Source organism: Prionailurus viverrinus, chromosome A3 (genome assembly GCF_022837055.1).
Source record: "Prionailurus viverrinus isolate Anna chromosome A3, UM_Priviv_1.0, whole genome shotgun sequence".
NCBI classification, from domain to species: domain Eukaryota; kingdom Metazoa; phylum Chordata; class Mammalia; order Carnivora; family Felidae; genus Prionailurus; species Prionailurus viverrinus.
The window spans coordinates 106326280-106343943 of record NC_062563.1 but is presented as its reverse complement, the minus strand read 5'-3'; the positions used below and the strand labels follow the sequence as shown (position 1 = coordinate 106343943).

The 17664-nt window shown below is 37.3% G+C and overlaps 1 protein-coding gene across 7 annotated transcripts in view; it reads left to right on the top strand.

Annotated features, from left to right (window-relative positions):
• EML4 (EMAP like 4) overlaps positions 1–17664 on the top strand; it is a 161528-nt gene that overhangs the window by 90731 nt on the left and 53133 nt on the right. For 5 of the 7 annotated variants that reach the window (XM_047851946.1, XM_047851943.1, XM_047851944.1 and 2 more), the window contains 4 exons: positions 1888–2016; positions 2516–2541; positions 2746–2778; positions 16490–16613. In XM_047851946.1, coding sequence (XP_047707902.1) covers positions 1888–2016; positions 2516–2541; positions 2746–2778; positions 16490–16613 — 312 coding nt within the window. The remainder of the gene's footprint in view (positions 1–1887; positions 2017–2515; positions 2542–2745; positions 2779–16489; positions 16614–17664) is intronic. The other 2 variants (XM_047851945.1, XM_047851947.1) reach the window with 1 other exon arrangement.

Here is a 17664-nt window from a genome sequence, read left to right as displayed (position 1 = left end):
ATAAGTTCTTGCTTGAGTAGAGAAATCATTTCATCTGGTCTTTTCTATGCTAAAGGCTTGCTTGAGGGCTTCTCTCTGTGTCTGTAATAATTAATATTTTAAAGTTATGAGAGGGGGAGAAGGGAGAAACATTCTAACAATGTGTGTGAGCCTAAATTGGGGATCTAAACCTGCATGCTGGGAGTTTAGTGCTACAGCTGCCTTGTAATCAAATATTTAGACCAACTTAATGAAGTTTGCCTGTTTTAGAAATGCAGGTTCAAGCTTTATGATTAGGTATAGATATATTTTATCATCATACTTCTGCTTGGAAATCTTAGGAAAATATTACACCATTCCCAGAACTAGCGAGGAAAATATTTTAGTAAGATCAATGACAACCATTCCTAAAAGATTTATAATGTATTTTTATCTGCTCAGTTTAATAATTCTGTCTCAAATCCCTAATGGAAATTTGGGAAAACAAAACAGTCTTCATTTGATTGATGCATGTTTAACTTTTAAAAACTGCTTTGTCTGTGTGTCTCACGCAGATTCTTTTGCTATCTAAATGGTTTGTAATTTTTTTGCCTGGTGTGATGTGGAGTTCTTCTTGGATATAGTTTATTAATGTTACATGACTTTGGATTGTGTGTGATTAAAGGTGGCTTTTTTATAATCAATCTCTTTAAGGTTCTGATTTGACTTGGTATCTTCTTTGTCCCAGATCTTTTTTTCAGCTTCTTAGGTCTCGTGGAAATGTGCTTGCCATTCTAAATTGCTCTTTGGATATACTATCGCCAGAAGTATTGGAGACTGGATGAGTGGTAGGATAGTTAGCAATGCAACCAAAATATCATTTATAATTCAAAAATTTCATTTATAAATACATGGAATCAGTGTTGATGATACATTTTTTGTGTTAAGTCATGTTTATTTCTTTTTTTTTTTAATTTTTTTTTTCAACGTTTATTTATTTTTGGGACAGAGAGAGACAGAGCATGAACGGGGGAGGGGCAGAGAGAGAGGGAGACACAGAATCGGAAGCAGGCTCCAGGCTCTGAGCCATCAGCCCAGAGCCCGACGCGGGGCTCGAACTCACGGACCGCGAGATCGTGACCTGGCTGAAGTCAGACGCTTAACCGACTGCGCCACCCAGGCACCCCAAGTCATGTTTATTTCTGATCATTGTCTATAAAGGATGTCACAAGAGTTTTACCTTTAGTCCTACATTTTACTTACAAATTGTCATTTGTACCATATATAATGAATTACACAATGATATAAAAGATGAAAACAGCAGCCTTGTAATGACTTTGAAAAAGTACAGGTTAGGGGCGCCTGGGTGGCTCAGTTGGTTAAGCATCCAACTTCGGCTCAGGTCACGATCTCACGGTCCGTGAGTTTGAGCCCCTCGTCGGGCTCTGGGCTGATGGCTCAGAGCCTGGAGCCTGCTTCCGATTCTGTGCCTCCCTCTCTCTCTGCCCCTCCCCTGTTCATGCTCTGTCTCTCTTTGTCTCAAAAATAAATAAACGTTAAAAAAAAAAAATTTAAAAAAAGAAAAAGTACAGGTTATTTTCACAAACTCACACAGTTTCACAAATTATGAGAAATATTTTACTCAGGGATTTAAGCATATAGGTTTTTTTCCTATTCAAAAAAAAGTACAGATTGATTTTTTAATCAAGTAATACTTGTTCTAGCGAGAATTATAAACAGACTTGGTAAATGCCTTGTTTAACTCCTGCACTCATCCAGGCGGAACCTTTCAACTAATCCTTCCTTCTCTTTTCTGGATTAGCTTTAAGGAAATGTTAATTGCTGCTTTTATGTTCTGTTTAAGCTGTCAATTACATGTCATTGCTACTCAAAGAATTTTTCTCTAAGAAATTAATATGTTTCTTCCAGCATAAAACGACCACTGACAACTGAAAAGTCACATAATTCATGGGAAAATTCAGATGAGAGTCGTAATAAATTATTGAGAGCAGTTTCAACATCAAAATTAATATCAAAAGTTATAAAAAATACAGATAAGTAAGTATTATACTTTCTCAGTTATCTGAAAATTAATTATGTGACTGTCATGCTCGCATGTCCAATTATATGTCTGTTTTGGGATCATTTTTTAAAAATCTCTATTATAATGTGTATCTTTTTTTCTTTTAAGTGTATTTTTTTCTTTTAAGTGTTTCCAAAAAAGAAAGACAGCTATATCTTCCTGTTTGTGTTCCCTACTCAAATAATTAATCTCTCTAATCCCCTAAGATTTGAATATTTTTTGAAGTTCTTTCTATACTTTCACTGTTTAGATGATCTTATGGAATATTCATTATCTTATAAAACAGTATATATATTAATAGTTGAGACCAATGACAGACTTGTTAAAATAATGTTGTCTGAATTTCATTTCTAAAGATTTATCTTGGGTGTGGCCTGAGCATTGAAACTTTTAACAATTTCTTTAGGTGATTCTAATGGTAAGCCAAGTAAAATTATAACATAAATGTCCTTTGATTGTCTTCTTTTTTTGTAGGCATAAAGATGTCATCATCAACCAAGGTAAATTAAAAATCCTTTTCAAAGAAAGTATTTCTCTTGCTTTTCTACACCAGTTAAGTTTTTGCTAATTATTAAGAGTATTGACTTATTTTCATTCAGTGTACCTTATCAGCTCATAATAATCAAAGAGAAGTACGTTTATTATAGTCATTTAAGAAAATGCCCAGTTTTTATTGTAAGATATGTCATTTTTGTCTCAACCAGCAAAAATGTCAACCCGTGAAAAAAGCAACCAAGGTAAGAATAAGCTACACAGTTGGTCGCCTCCTAAGTTAATTTCTTCCTGGATCTCTTATTTGGCTTTTCATTATTTATACTCTCTGACTTTCCTCTTAATGACAGAAGTACGTAATTGGGACTAGTGAATCCAACTGCTTTTCCAAAAATCCATCTTATTTCTGGGAGCTCTGAAGATTCAAGGTCAACAGTAGAAATAAGCACATCATTACAAAGAGGCATAAAATACTAAAGAGAATTTTCCCCTTTTTTTAAAAAAATAAAAGTTGTACTTAGAAAAGCCATTTAAAAGATTGATCAGTTTTAACTCAATTTCCTGTCTTGCCAGCCTCATTGCAAATACTCACTCATTTCTTGAAGCTAAGACTGAATATATAATGAGTCTAGAAAATCCATTTCCTTTTGAATTTCTCTTTTATATTAATTGTAATTTCTGGCTACTTGCTGTTGTTGGCTTGTTCTGACCAAAAAAGGAGAGCAGACTTTCCGTAAATGTGTATTCAATTTAATTGCAAAGTAGGTAAGTTCTGTTACATCGGTTTTACATTCTCCTTAGATTGCCTGCAAATTTAATTGAAGCATGCTGTTCTAAATGAAAGCATGTTCTTTCTGTGCATGCTTTTTACAGCTCATTTCTATGTGTCATAGTTATCTTTATTTTCTGGGCTATTGCATTAACCAGATACAAGGTGGTTAAAATTTTTGTTAGAGATTAACTTGATTGCTATGGATTTTTCCTGTTTTTGATTTTAATCAGAAAAGAAATGTTTATTTGTAATCTTCTTTGGATCAGAAAAGAAATGTTTATTTGTAATCTTCTTTGGATCATAGAAAGTCTAAATGAAGTTGATTTTTGCTGTCATTATTCTATGTTAGGTCATACTTTCTTCCTCTTTAGAAATAAGTATAGCTTAAGTAATGGTTGAAATACTTTAAGGAAAAAGTGAAATTTAATTTATAAAGACAATTCTTACTATATATCAAACATTTTTTTAAAAATAGAGGTAGTGATAACTAGTGGAAAGAGCTGTGAGTGGAGAGTCTCTCTTTAGAATTTGGTCTTGGCTCTTCTGCATAATAGCCTTGTGATCTAGACAAAATGACAATGTCTCTGTGTAGTTTTCTGATCTGAAGATAATACCTATAAGGCTTACTTAACATGACTGCTGAAGAATGAAATAATGTATATGAAAGTGCTTTAAAAACAGAAAACATTGTAACTGTAAAAAGGCGCTATCATTACAATGTTTTGCTAAAAAGCTCAGATTTTATACAATCCTCCTAGAGCTGCCTGCCATTTTCTTATGTTGTAGAATGTTCTTTGGAAGGAAAAAAGAACATAAGATTAGTATATAGGTGATTGGTTTGTGTTGGTGACAATTTTCAAAGCCATTCAGGTAAGCAGGCAAATAAATATACTTAAGAGGGAAGGGAAGGATTTTGCCACAGAAGCATCACTAAGCAGGGTTTTAGCCAGTGTCTAGGAAGAAGGATGGAATGAAAAGCTAGAAAAGGAGATAGAAAAATAAATTCTGTTACAAGAATTTTAGCTCAAAAAGATTGTCCCAGATGTTGGAATTTATTAATGTCAAGCGTTTCTTGCATTTAGCCTTATTTTTGGAATTTGAGTTTATTACTTTTCCACTTCAATCAGTTATGTTTTGTCTGGATATAGACTCTATCACTGGAGTGTCCCTTCATAGAGAACTTTTGTGCTGCAGCCTGTGAGGTAGTTGAGGCCTGACTGTGATTGAGACAGAGCCTATAGAAAGAAGTAGATGGAATCTAGATGGTTTAAGAGGTAAGATAGGTAGGGTATAGGAGGTAAGGAACAATGGGAATCTATGAAGGCTAGCTTGAGCAACTAGGTAAGGGGTATCTACTAAAATGAACATTTGAGGAGGAGGAGAAGAAGGAGAGGTGTGGAAAAGAATAAAAGTTTTGGAATTCAGTTTCTGTAAGACAATTTACTTGTAGAGATGCGTAGCTAGCAATGTAGTATCAATGTTAAAACGTGTATTTTGTAGTCCAGAGACTGGTTTCACATGTGACCTTGAGCACATTTTTTTGCCTTCGTAAGTCTTTGTTTTCTTCTTGTTGAGACCATAATAAACCTTCAAAGAGTTCATACAAACATTAAAGGTAAAGTGTAGTATCTGGCACATAGTACCAGGTAAATTTCAGTTATATATATATATATGAATGAGTCTGACAGTTTAAATCTTGCACTTAAATAAATATGTGTAGTGAGATGAAAAGATAACCATTAAATAGATTATCTTCATTTGATATAAGCTGTAGGTATATTTTTAAAGTTTGCATTCATTTTGCATGGCATATTTTACAGCACATTTTCTTGTACTTTAGGTATTAATCCAAAATACCTATCATTTTTGGACAATCTTTTAAAAATGTGATTTATTAATTTCTTTAGCTATGTTTTGACAATGACAAGTGTGACTTGCTCCAAGCCATCTGCTTTGATTTGGGAAGAAGACAATTTACATTTGGTACATTAGGTGAGTGGTAGCAGAGAAAAGCTTGACCTGAAAGACCTGTGTCCTTCAGCCATAGTAGAGTACGAGAAGAGCTATTAAACTGCATATTTCGATCAGAACTCAGGCAGAAGGAAGAGAACTGTAGTTGAAAGGAGTAGGAGATGGAATGGAATGGGTTGTACCCAGGACAGTCTGAGGCTAGTTGTGGGAGGTAGGATAGGTTATACCACCAAAAAGAGGCTCTTACTCAGTTCATTCACTCAAATCCCTGAAATGTAAGTCACTTTTCTCACTAGTTCTGTTGGATTCTGCTCCACAGACTTAGCACATCAAGTTAGACCGTGACTAAGTTTTCCTATAGGGTTATTCGTCGTTAGGTATAGCAGATAGGTTCTAATACAGTGCCATTCATTCGATAAGTTATTGATGAGAAAGTCTTTTGAGCTAACCTAGGGGGCTATAAACACCTTTTATAAATTATTTAGAGATTCTCAGTGACTAGCCTAGTACCTGGAGCTCCATAAATATTGTTAAATAAATGAGTGACTGGGGCAGAAGTGATGAATATTTTTTCTACCACTATTTTCTGGGGAAACTCCAATTACTTGGATGGAAATTATTTTGGGGGACTGGAGTCCAAATCTATTTGAAGTGAATTAAGTCTTCATAAGGCCAAGATACCACATAACTTAATGCTGTTTAGAATTAGCACATAGTTAAGTCTGATCATGTTGAGAACTTGAATGACTCAGATCCACTTACTGGGGAGATATCTGCTTAATTGAGGAAAAGGGAACTTATCAGTCACCACATCACAGTCTTACTTCCTTTCATAGTGCTGCCTCACTGCTCTAAGCTTAGATTCATTCTTGCTTAACTACCAAATCGATGCAGTAGGGTCCTGATTACAGGTGTGTTTAGATGGGAGAACAGTTATTACAATATCTTAGAGAATTGAAAAGTAACTATTTCTTGCTAGTTATCTGTCTAAAAATGACTGCAGATGAAAACTACTTTAAAAGTCATTTTGAGGGGCGCCTGGGTGGCGCAGTCGGTTGGGTGTCCGACTTCAGCCAGGTCACGATCTCGCGGTCCGGGAGTTCGAGCCCCGCGTCAGGCTCTGGGCTGATGGCTCAGAGCCTGGAGCCTGTTTCCGATTCTGTGTCTCCCTCTCTCTCTCTGCCCCTCCCCCGTTCATGCTCTGTCTCTCTCTGTCGCAGAAATGAATAAACGTTGAAAAAAAAAAAATTTAAAAGTCATTTTGAAATATGTATCTAAAACCCTTCAATAATTTGGTGTAGCAAAAACAGTTATTCAGATAATCTGAAAATAATAAACTCATTTACAAAATTGGGAAAAGGAAGGAAAATGGAGTAATCTTATCATTTTAACAGCTATTATAGTTCTGATACATTTCTTTATTCTTTATCAGATATACATTTTAAACATTCACTCATTTGACAAATATTTATTGAGTGCTTATTTTGACAGATCCTATCCTTAGGCACTTGGGGATACAGCAGTTACAGTTTCTGTGCTCTGTGGCACTTACATTCTACACGATAAGAAAAAAATAACGTGTCAGGAGGTAATACATACTGAGATATGTAATGAGCAGATAGGTAGCAAAAGCTTCATTAGGCACCTCACTTAGAAAGGGAAGTGTTATAGCAGAAAAAGTGCAAGAATATTAAACATGAGTCCTGGTTAGGGGTGAAATGACCTGCACCATAAAAAAGGTTAAAGAATTGGAGGGCCTGGGTGGCTCAGTTGGTTGAGCACCCAACTTCAGCTCAGGTCATGATCTCATGGTTCACGGGTTTGAGCCTCATGTCAAGCTCTATACTGACAGCGCAGAGCCTGGGGCCTGCCTGGGATTCTGTGTCCCCCTCTTTCTTCTTCCCTCCCCCACTCACACTCTTGTCTCTCTCTCTAAAAAATAAACATTAAAAAAAATTTTTTTTAAGTTAAAGAATCCATATACTAAATGACTGAAATTATGAATGTGAGTTAGGAATTTGCCAAAGGAAATTATGGAAAGAAGCGAAACATTATTCATCTGATAATAAAGTTTTCCTATGTCTTGGACCTCAGTTTCCTCACATATAGTAAGGCTTAGACTAGATGTTGCTAACAGTCTTCTTTAATAACTTTTTAAAGCTCTTTCTTGCAACAAACAGAAAATGGAGGACAGCTCCCCGCCCCCAACCTTAACTAACTTGCTTTCAATCTACCCTTTAAAGAGTTTCAGTGTAGGTGCTTTTGTTCATGCCATGTGTTGTTTTCTGACTTGTTGGTTCTGGGCATGGTCTGTCCTAAAACCTTATCACACCTGTGTAAACTGAGCATTGTGTCTGAAAGAACAGCTAAAATTTATCTATACGAATATATAGGATAGCAGTGTTCGGCTGACACTGTCTTATGTTACCTATTGAGAGGGAGGGAGTGTATTGTCACCTGCTGAGAGGGTGTGCCATTTGAAACAAACCCAATAAGCCAAAAGCCCTTGGTTGAGCCACAGATAGAATTTATCCTTGTTAAGGTGGTATCCAAAACTTTGCAATTCCAGAATTTGGGAAGAAGAGTGCTAGCTTTAAGTCTGTTCCAATGTAAATAGGCACAGAGGGCAGGAAACCAAACATTGCATTTCCAAAAAATATACTCACTTCTGAAATTTAGATACTGGCTTATTTTAAGTAGGCAGCATAAACATTACTTGGAACCCTAGGTCTGAGATTTTTCCAGGTATTCTCGATATTTTAAAAGGAAACCAGACAGGAGAACCTTTTCTTTGTTAAAGATTCCTTGAGTCTTGTGAAGCAGAGATCTTATTTCTTGATGTTGTTGTTAACAGTCTTCTAGATTAAAATGTTTAAAGACTGTCCAGTTATTATTTTTAATATAAACAATCCCAACTTTTTTTTTTCTTACATTTATTTATTTTTTGATAAAGACCGACCACGAGTCGGGTGGGGGGCGGGGGGACAGAGAGAGGAGACACAGAATCTGAATCAAGCTCCAGGCTCCGAGCTGTCATCACAGAGCCTGACACGGGGCTCGAACTCACAAACCGCGAGATCATGACCTGAGCCGAAGTCGGACACTTAACCAACTGAGCCACCCAGGCACCCCTAAACAATCCCAACTTTTAAGAACTGGGTGGCTTAGCCGGTTAAGCGACCGACTTTGGCTCAGGTCATGATCTCACACTCTGTGAGTTCGAGCCTCGTGTCGGGCTCTGTGCTGACAGCTCAGAGCCTGGAGCCTGCTTCAGATTCTGTGTCTCCCTCTCTCTCTGCCCCTCCCCGCTCATGCTCTGTCTCTCTTTCTCTCTCAAAAATAAACAAACATTAAAAAAAATAATTATAAAAAAGAATATTTGTTCTTGACATCCTCTTTCCTTATTTTCAGCTGAGAAAAACATCCCAACCTGCCACTTTTGGAAATGGAGAATAAGACTTTTCGTAACAGAACATAACAGTCTTGTGCATATTTATTTTATTCTGGTTAAAGACTTTTCATCCATATTGTATTTTCACAACCCCCAGGCATAAGCTTTTTAAAGAGTCTAAACTAGGGACGCCTGGGTGGCGTCAGTCAGCTAAGTGTCCGACTTCAGCTCAGGTCAATCTCATGCATGGTTCCTAGGTTTAAGCACAGTGTTAGGCTCTGTGGTGACAGCTCAGAGCCTGGAGCCTGCTTTGGATTCTGTGTCTCGCTCTCTTTCTGTTCCTCCCTCCCCCCCCACCCCCACTCTCTCTCTCTCAAAGATAATGTTAGAATAAATAAATAAATAAATAAATAGATAAATAGATGAATAGATGAATAGATGAATGGATGAATGGATGAATGAATAAATAAAAGTCTAGACTAGAAAATGCAGTTAACCAGAAAAGTCTCCATTCTTCAAGCATGTCGGTGAAATAGCATGGTTAGAAATCCATTCTGTCGAGAAATGGCAGTTAAGCTCTATATGTGTTTCTTACTCTCTCACTTGTTACTGTTTTCCTGAAGCACTTTGAAAAGAATTCTGAAACTTGTGATTAGGCTTAGCAAGCAAGAGAGATAATTTATCTGTGACACATACTGAGATTGCAGGAAGAATCGTAGCAAATCACATGCCATGTTCCTGAACTGTACTTCTAATTGGTTCTCCACAGAACAGTTTTACCAGAAATATTCTGTTGACTGTTTCCTTTAATAAAGCTTTTAAAACTTTTTTAAGATGGTGAAATATTTTAATCTTTCTAAAAATACATACAAATACTATAGCAAGCATCCGTATACAAAGGACTCAGATTTCTTAAGTCTTTATTTTGCTTTGATTCAGGTATTATTTATTTGTTTGTTTGTTTCAATATTTGTTTATTTTGAGAGAGAGAGAGCACACACACTAGCAAGGTAGGGTCACCTGGAGAATCCCAAGCAGGCTCCTTGCTGACAGTGCAGAGCCTGACAGCCAGGAGATCATGACTTGAGCTGAAATCAGGAGTCTGTTACTTAACCAACTGAGCTCCCCAGGTGCCCCATCTCAGGTTGTTTTTTAAAGAAATAGAACATTAAAGGTAAAGTTGAAACCTCTCCTTAATTCTGTTTAAGTAGAATTTCATATACAGGTTTTTATTGTTTCCTTGGGGCCTCCTGGTTCGCTTCCTGCTATGGTTAATTGAAAAGGAGTTAGAGGGGTAAATATTTTGATATCTGAAGTTTCTCTTTTGAATATCTTATTTTTTCTGAATTTCTTATTTTTAAAAAAATTCTAACTTGGTATATTCAGATAAAATGAAAAAAACCTTAATTTCATGCTTAAAATAACTTCCTAAGGATATAAATGAGAGATTTGAGGGAGTTTTTTAAAATACAGTCCTATTTTGCTTAGTTCAGAAAAGCTTTCAGGGTGCCTTGGTGGCTTAGTCCGTTAAGTGCCCAACTCTCACGGTTTGTGAGATCGAGCCCCGCATCAGTCTCTCTGCTTTCAGCACAGAGCCGGCTTCAGATCCTCTGCCCCTCCCCCACACGTGCTCGCTGGTGCACTCTCAAAAATAAACATTAAAAAAAAAGTTTTCAGCAATACAGCAACAAGTCTTTTGGAAGTTTTATGTGTCCTATATTGTTGAACTAGACTTCTTTCCCATCTTTTGCCAAAGAATGCCTTTTTCAGATAGTGAAAAATGATCCAAAATGCTTAAGCAAACACCCATATCTGATTATCTTGAAGTGATTTTAATGACAATCACAGTTGGAAACAAAATATCAAAGAGAAATCTGATTAAAGGAGGTTTAGATTCAAGAAACTAACTACAAGTGGGCTTATTACTGTAATTAGTGTATGAGTTGATTCACAGTTAAATAAGACTTGGTTATGTCTCTGTTGTAAGCTCCTAAAAGGCTGGGTTCACTTCTTCTATATTTTCATTGTGCACCCTCACTTCACCTTGCTACCTCCATGTCATTAAAAATTCCAGGGAAGGGGCGCCTGGGTGGCGCAGTCGGTTAAGCGTCCGACTTCAGCCAGGTCACGATCTCGCGGTCCGGGAGTTCGAGCCCCGCGTCAGGCTCTGGGCTGATGGCTCAGAGCCTGGAGCCTGTTTCCGATTCTGTGTCTCCCTCTCTCTCTGCCCCTCCCCCGTTCATGCTCTGTCTCTCTCTGTCCCAAAAATAAATAAACGTTGAAAAAAAAAAATTAAAAAAAAAAAAAAAAAAATTCCAGGGGCGCCTGGGTGGCTCAGTCGGGTGAGCATCCGACTTCAGCTCGGGTCATGATCTCACAGTCTGAGTTCGAGCCCCGCGTCGGGCTCTGTGCTGACAGCTCAGAGCCCAGGGCCTGTTTCAGATTCTGTGTCTCCCTCTCTCTCTCTGACCCTCCCCCATTCATGCTCTGTCTCTCTCTGTCTCAAAAATAAATAAACGTTAAAAACTAAAAAAAAGAAAAAAAATAATTCCATAAAATTTACTAGCCAGTAAGTCTGAACAAAGAAAATTAAGGTAACATTTTACTACTTGGTCACATTTTTCAAATCTGAGTTCTTGTCCTAGCAAGTAAAACATAACACATAATACAGTAATACATAATACTTGGCAAGCACCCCAACTAAGAATTTTTAAATCTGCGAAATAGGAGGGTTACATGATATCCTTCTAAATCCACATCCCCCTTTTTTATTCAGGAATCTAATTTTATCTATTTTGACAGCTAAACCTTTGAAAAGGTTTAGACTTTATTGTACAAATCAAGTTCCCTATTCAAAGTCCAAAGAGTTTTATTATTTTTTTTTTTTTAATTTTTTTTCAACGTTTATTTTTATTTTTGGGACAGAGAGAGACAGAGCATCAACGGGGGAAGGGCAGAGAGAGAGGGAGACACAGAATCGGAAACAGGCTCCAGGCTCTGAGCCATCAGCCCAGAGCCCGACGCGGGGCTCGAACTCACGGACCGCGAGATCGTGACCTGGCTGAAGTCGGACGCTTAACCGACTGTGCCACCCAGGCGCCCCATCAAAGTCCAAAGAGTTTTAAAGATCACACTGTTTCATTGGAATTTTAAAATATTAAGTTATTACTATAGTGTAACTGAATAATTAACTAGGACTTGATATCTCTAGAGAATAATTCTTTTTAAGGAAAGATTTTAGCCTACCCAAAATGCTCTTTGTCACTTTCTACTATAAAAGTATAGTCAGTATTTCTAGCCTCTTGTTTACCCACCTGTTCTGGAGCTTTATGGTTTTGGGGAATACAACTGTTCTACAGAAAAAGCTCAAACTAAGTAAAGATTTTCCAATTTTCTGTTTGCTGAAATTAGCATCACACTCTCCTACATTATAGTTAAATATGAATTTCAAATTCCAGATTTGGGTTAGTAGGGGGGGCTCTTTGGTTCTAAAGATAGTAAAATACAAATAAAAGTGAGGGGTGCCTGGGTGGCTCAATCAGTTGAGCATCTGACTTTTGATTTCAGCTCAGGTCATGATCTCACGGTTCAGGAGTTTGAGCCCCATGTTGGGCTCTGCACTGACAGCTCAGAGCCTGCTTGGGATTCTCTTCCTCCCTCTCTCTATGCCCCTCCTCAGCTCATGCTCTCTCTCTCTCTCTCTCTCTCTCTAAATAAGTAAACTATTAAAAAAATAATAAAATACAAATAAAAGTGGATTTCTAAAATGGAAACTTTGGGGAGAAAGATGTGTTAAACTGTAAGCATTCTAGATGTTCAGAGGCTTTCTGTAGGCAGTACTCATTATACAAGTAAGTACAGTCATTGTCCAAAGCCTGAAGCTCTGCTGTTGCCTTTGAAAGCCTTTGTGTTGTTCTTTTTTTTTTTTTTTTTAATCTCTAAGTCCAAAAAGAGAGCAAGCTGTAGGAAAAAAAGCACTTAGGGGAACTGAACGAGGAGCAGAGTATGCCACTACTAACTTCCTTGTTCACTTTTGCCTTTTACTATTAGTCTATGAAAGGTTAATAAATTTTAATAAGTATGTTTTAAATAAATGAGTAACTTTGGGGCACCTGGCTAGCTCATTTGGTAGAGCATGCAACTCTTTCGATCTTGAGGTCTTGAGTTCAAGCCCCATGTTGGTGGTAGGGTTTATTTAATATATAAGTAACTTTAATAACCAGTTATTTGTATCTGTATGAATCATTTCAGCAATACTGCTTTTTCAGAACACCTCAGATAACTATCCCAAAAAGTTTGGATTAAGATCATTTTGCAATTTGGAGCACTTTGCAAGATAGGACAGCTGCAGGATAGGCTAGCCTAGGGGAGATGCTAAAGTAGAAGATTAAATTAACAAGACTTAAGCAGACAGAAGGGGAAGTGCCAGCAGTGAGAAGGACAAAGAAAGGAAGTGTTAACATCCAGTGTTTCAAATTTCTGCCTAGCATTCACTCTTCCCAAAGATAGGAGAGCAGAAACATCTTCCTCTTCTTTTGTACGCTCTGATTTCCTACTTTTGGGATCCAGAGCTCAAGCTTCTATTATTTGGATTATAAGTAAGCTGTATTGTCAGGTACTTGGACTTCTGTGGACCAACCTGAGGACCTTACTACTGTCTGAAAAGTACTATCCAATAGAAACATAATGTATAACACATAGGTAATTTAAAATGTTCCAGTAGCAGGGGCATCTGAGTGACTCATTTAAGCATCTGACTCTAGATTTCAGCTCAGGTCATGATCTTGAGGTTGTGAGTTCGAACCCCACATTGGACTCTACACTGAGTATGGAGTCTGCTTGAGATTCTCTCACCCTCTCTTCTTTGCCCCTCCCCTGCTCATATTCGTTCATTTTCTCTCTCTCTCTCTCTCTCTCTCTCTCTCTCTCTCTCTCTCTCTCAAAATAAACATTACAAAAAGGTACATGATAGAATCAGAATTCTAGCTTATTTGCCTATACATACTATTCTGTGGACAGTCATTTTAAGGCTTATGAAGAGATATTCCAGTGTGTTAAATCATATAAGCAGTTCCTAGACAGTATTCAGAATGGTCTCAAATCCTTCTCAAAGGGAAGGGAATAAATATTTGTTGAGGACCTCATATTATCCTTTACAGTGTGAAGTCTTATTTAATTGATCATAATCACAGGTGGTAAATCATAGTATCATTTTATATAATAAGAAAATGAGGCCAGGGGCACCTGGGTGGCTCAGTTAGTTAAGTGTCCGACTTTGCTCAGGTCATGATCTCACGGTCTGTAAGTTCGAGTCCTGCTTTGGGCTCTGTGCTGACAGCTCAGAGCCTAGAGCCTGCTTCAGATTCTGTGTCTCCTCCTCTCTCTGCCCCTCCCATGCTTATGCTCTGTCTCTGTCTCTCAATAATAAATAAACGTTAAGAAAAAAAAAACTTTAAAAAAAAAAGGAAAGAAAATGAGGCCGAAGTCACGCAACTAGGAAGTGGTAAAGCTGGAACACAGATCTCAATCAGCCTTTTTCCAGAGCTCATGTTCTTTCCACTATAATGTATTGTGTCTCAGGAATTGTTTATGGTTCCTAGATGACATACTTGGCCTCCAACATATATACTGCCAATTTCCAGAAAGGGAAAGCACTTTCATCCCGACGTGTATTGCCATTTTTATATTAGAAAAGTTGACAAGCACTAGATAGTTCCTTTGCTTTTACTTAGTTGTTTGTGCTGCTAAAGGAATAATTGATAAATAATAACTGACAGAAGAATCAATATGGTATTCTTAGCTTTCTCTCTTCGCAAAAGAGAGCTTTTATTTTCTTTGATACTATTATCCCTAACCCATTCCCTTCCCTGGACATGGGATCTCTTCTAGGTGGTGATAGAAGCATCTACTAATTGTTTTGTTTTTTCATTCAGAAAGCATTTATGGGGGCGCCTGGGTGGCGCAGTTGGTTAAGCGTCCGACTTCAGCCAGGTCACGATCTCGCGGTCCGTGAGTTCGAGCCCCGCGTCAGGCTCTGGGCTGATGGCTCAGAGCCTGGAGCCTGTTTCCGATTCTGTGTCTCCCTCTCTCTCTGCCCCTCCCCCGTTCATGCTCTGTCTCTCTCTGTCCCAAAAATAAATAAACGTTGAAAAAAAAAAAAAATTTAAAAAAAAATAAAAAAATAAAAAAAAAAAAAGAAAGCATTTATGATATATACCCCTGATCAAAGATCCTAGGGGAAATTCCAAGGGACAGGATATCTACCTCTAAGAATTTATATTCTTAAAAAAAAAAAAAAAAAAAAAAACTTTGAGGGAAAATTATATAACAAATTGATACCTATAAGAAAATAAACTATACAAAAAAGGACAAGGAGACACATAAATACGATTGCAGAAGAGAAATAGTTGCAGCTGGTAATCATTTAGTTCTCATCAGAGTCCAGCTGTGCTAAAAATCATCAGGAAGCAGAGCCCACTCTTAGATTCAGAAGTAATAAAGACCTACATCATGTGGTGTGAAAACTGTGGCGTGGGAGGTCTTAGCCTGTTCTTAGATCAATCCATGCGGCCAAGCACAAGTGAGTAATAATAATAAAAATAACTTGAACTTCTCACCCATAACACAGTTGTTTAATCTGACTCTGAAGAAATACTTGCAGACGTTCATCAAGTAATTTATCTTTCCTTCTTCTATGGTTTGCATCATATAAACTATTGAATTATTATGTACTCTTCTACTTAGTAGCTTAGGTCATTATTAGAGGTCCTAGAGTTGTATCAGCCTCAGGTTGATGACCACATGTGCAGTCTGTTTCTAATGCTGTTTTTTCATAGCAAGCCAAACAAGTTGGTAGGTGCTAGACATTTCCTAGGCTTTTATACTGAATCCCTTACTTTCATCTTCCCATTCAGGTTCTCTTGTAGCCATTTCACAATCATTGTCAACATTTATTAAACTTACCTAGATGTAGGTCATTGGAATGCTGGGCCAAGCAGGGGTGTTCATTGTTTTTAAGGAACAAACTCATCTGTTTAGTGAAGTTTTGTTTCCTTTTGTAAAAGATTCACAACAAATATGATTTGATTCTAGACTTGTCTAACATTTTTCGTTTTAGATTGTTGCAGATCTCATAAACAACTATTTGGTCTATGTAAAGATGTTTTAGAACCTATACTGCTAATTAGAAAACTGTTTCGTAGCACTGTCTTTTAAAAATGTTAGCGTATTGTAATTGAATTTAAAAATGTTAGCATATTGTAATTGAATTTAATTGTTTAGGCCCAGCCTTGATTGTAGGCACAGTCCTGCAGTGAGGGAAGTTGGTCTTCTTTCCAGCTGTACTCACTGTGAATAGCAGAGCTCTTGTCTTCTCTCTGTATCCTGACTTAGGAGGCTGTGTGACTCCTCTCATTATGGTATATTCTCAGGCCATGTTTTTTGTATGTCATTAAAAATCAGTAGGTTGATCAGGTAGTGTGGTAGATACGGTTGTCATCTGCCCTGATAATCTTTTTCTTCTTTTCAACTGTCAGAAAAACTTCCATCATAATTTTTTTTTTTTTTTGCATTTTTCTACCTCAACCTTCCTGACCTCCTTGTTTAGTTTAATTGTGAAAATAGGTATTCTCACTTAAGGAAACGACCGGTATTTTTTCCCTACAATGTTTTAGACAAAGTCTTTATATAAAAATGATTACGTATAAGAATAAAACTCTGTACTAGCTATTTTTGTCTTGCTCTTACTATATCACCTTAAAAATCCACTTTTCTCTGCTTATTCTCAAAACTGACTTAATTTTTTTGTCTTATGTTTCAACAGAAGGAGAATATGTTAAAATGTTTATGCGTGGTCGGCCAATTACAATGTTCATTCCTTCTGATGTTGAAAACTATGACGACATCAGAACAGAACTGCCTCCTGAGAAGCTGAAACTGGAGTGGGTGTATCCTCTACCGTGACAGCAAATGTGTTCACTTTGTCTTCAGTTTAAGAAAAATTAGTTTACCTAACCACTGTCAAAATTGTTGTTGTACGACGGGGGCCCCAGTGACTTACTTGATTGAGCGTTCAACTCTTGATTTCAGCTCAGGTGTTGATCTCATCATTTGTGAGATTAACCCTGCATCAGGCTCTGCACTGACAGCGCAGCATCTGCTTGGGTTCTCACTCTCTCCCTGCAGCTCCTCCGCTCGTGTTCACAAGCACGCACACCTGCTCTCTCGAATAATTAAACTATTAAAAAAATTCTCTTTATACAAGAAAAGTGTGATGAGTATAGCAACCACTTGAGAAAGTAAAAAAATGTTACCTCTCATCCTCCACATATTATGTCTATTTTGCCAATAGCAATTTAAAACCACCCAAATTATAATTTTGGATAGGGCAAACAGTGTTCTGTGAACATCATGGTAGGTATTTGCGATGTGGTAGAGAAGACATTGGAATGGAATTAGAAGAATCAGCCCCACCACCCCCAGTGAACCTTACTTCACTTACAAGTTAATAACTCCTATTTCACTGAGCTTTTGTAAGAATTAAATAAGAAAACATCAGTTAAGCATTTTGTAACCTGTGAAATAATGTAAATTATTTTATATAAAGACATCAAATTAACAAGGTGATTCTAATTCCAGAATTAACCTGTCAGCCAGACTTGGTAAAAAATGACTATATAAAAGAGCTCTCTTAATTTCACTTAGAAATTTTTCTCTCAGAACCTTTGAGAAAGTCCACGAAGCAGAATGGAGTCAGTAGTTTGAACTCAACTTTTTGCCTCCATTCTGTACCCACTTCCCCTGCCCTTTGATTCATTCCCTCCTTTCCACACAAATTAGCTTTGGAAAACTCACCAATCCCGTAATTCTGTACAACTTTTTTTTTTTTTAATGTTTGTTTATTTTTGAGAGAGAGACAGAGTGCAAATGGGAGAGAGGCAGAGAGAGAGGGAGACACAGAATCTGAAGCAGGTTCCAGGCTCTGAGCTGTCTGCACAG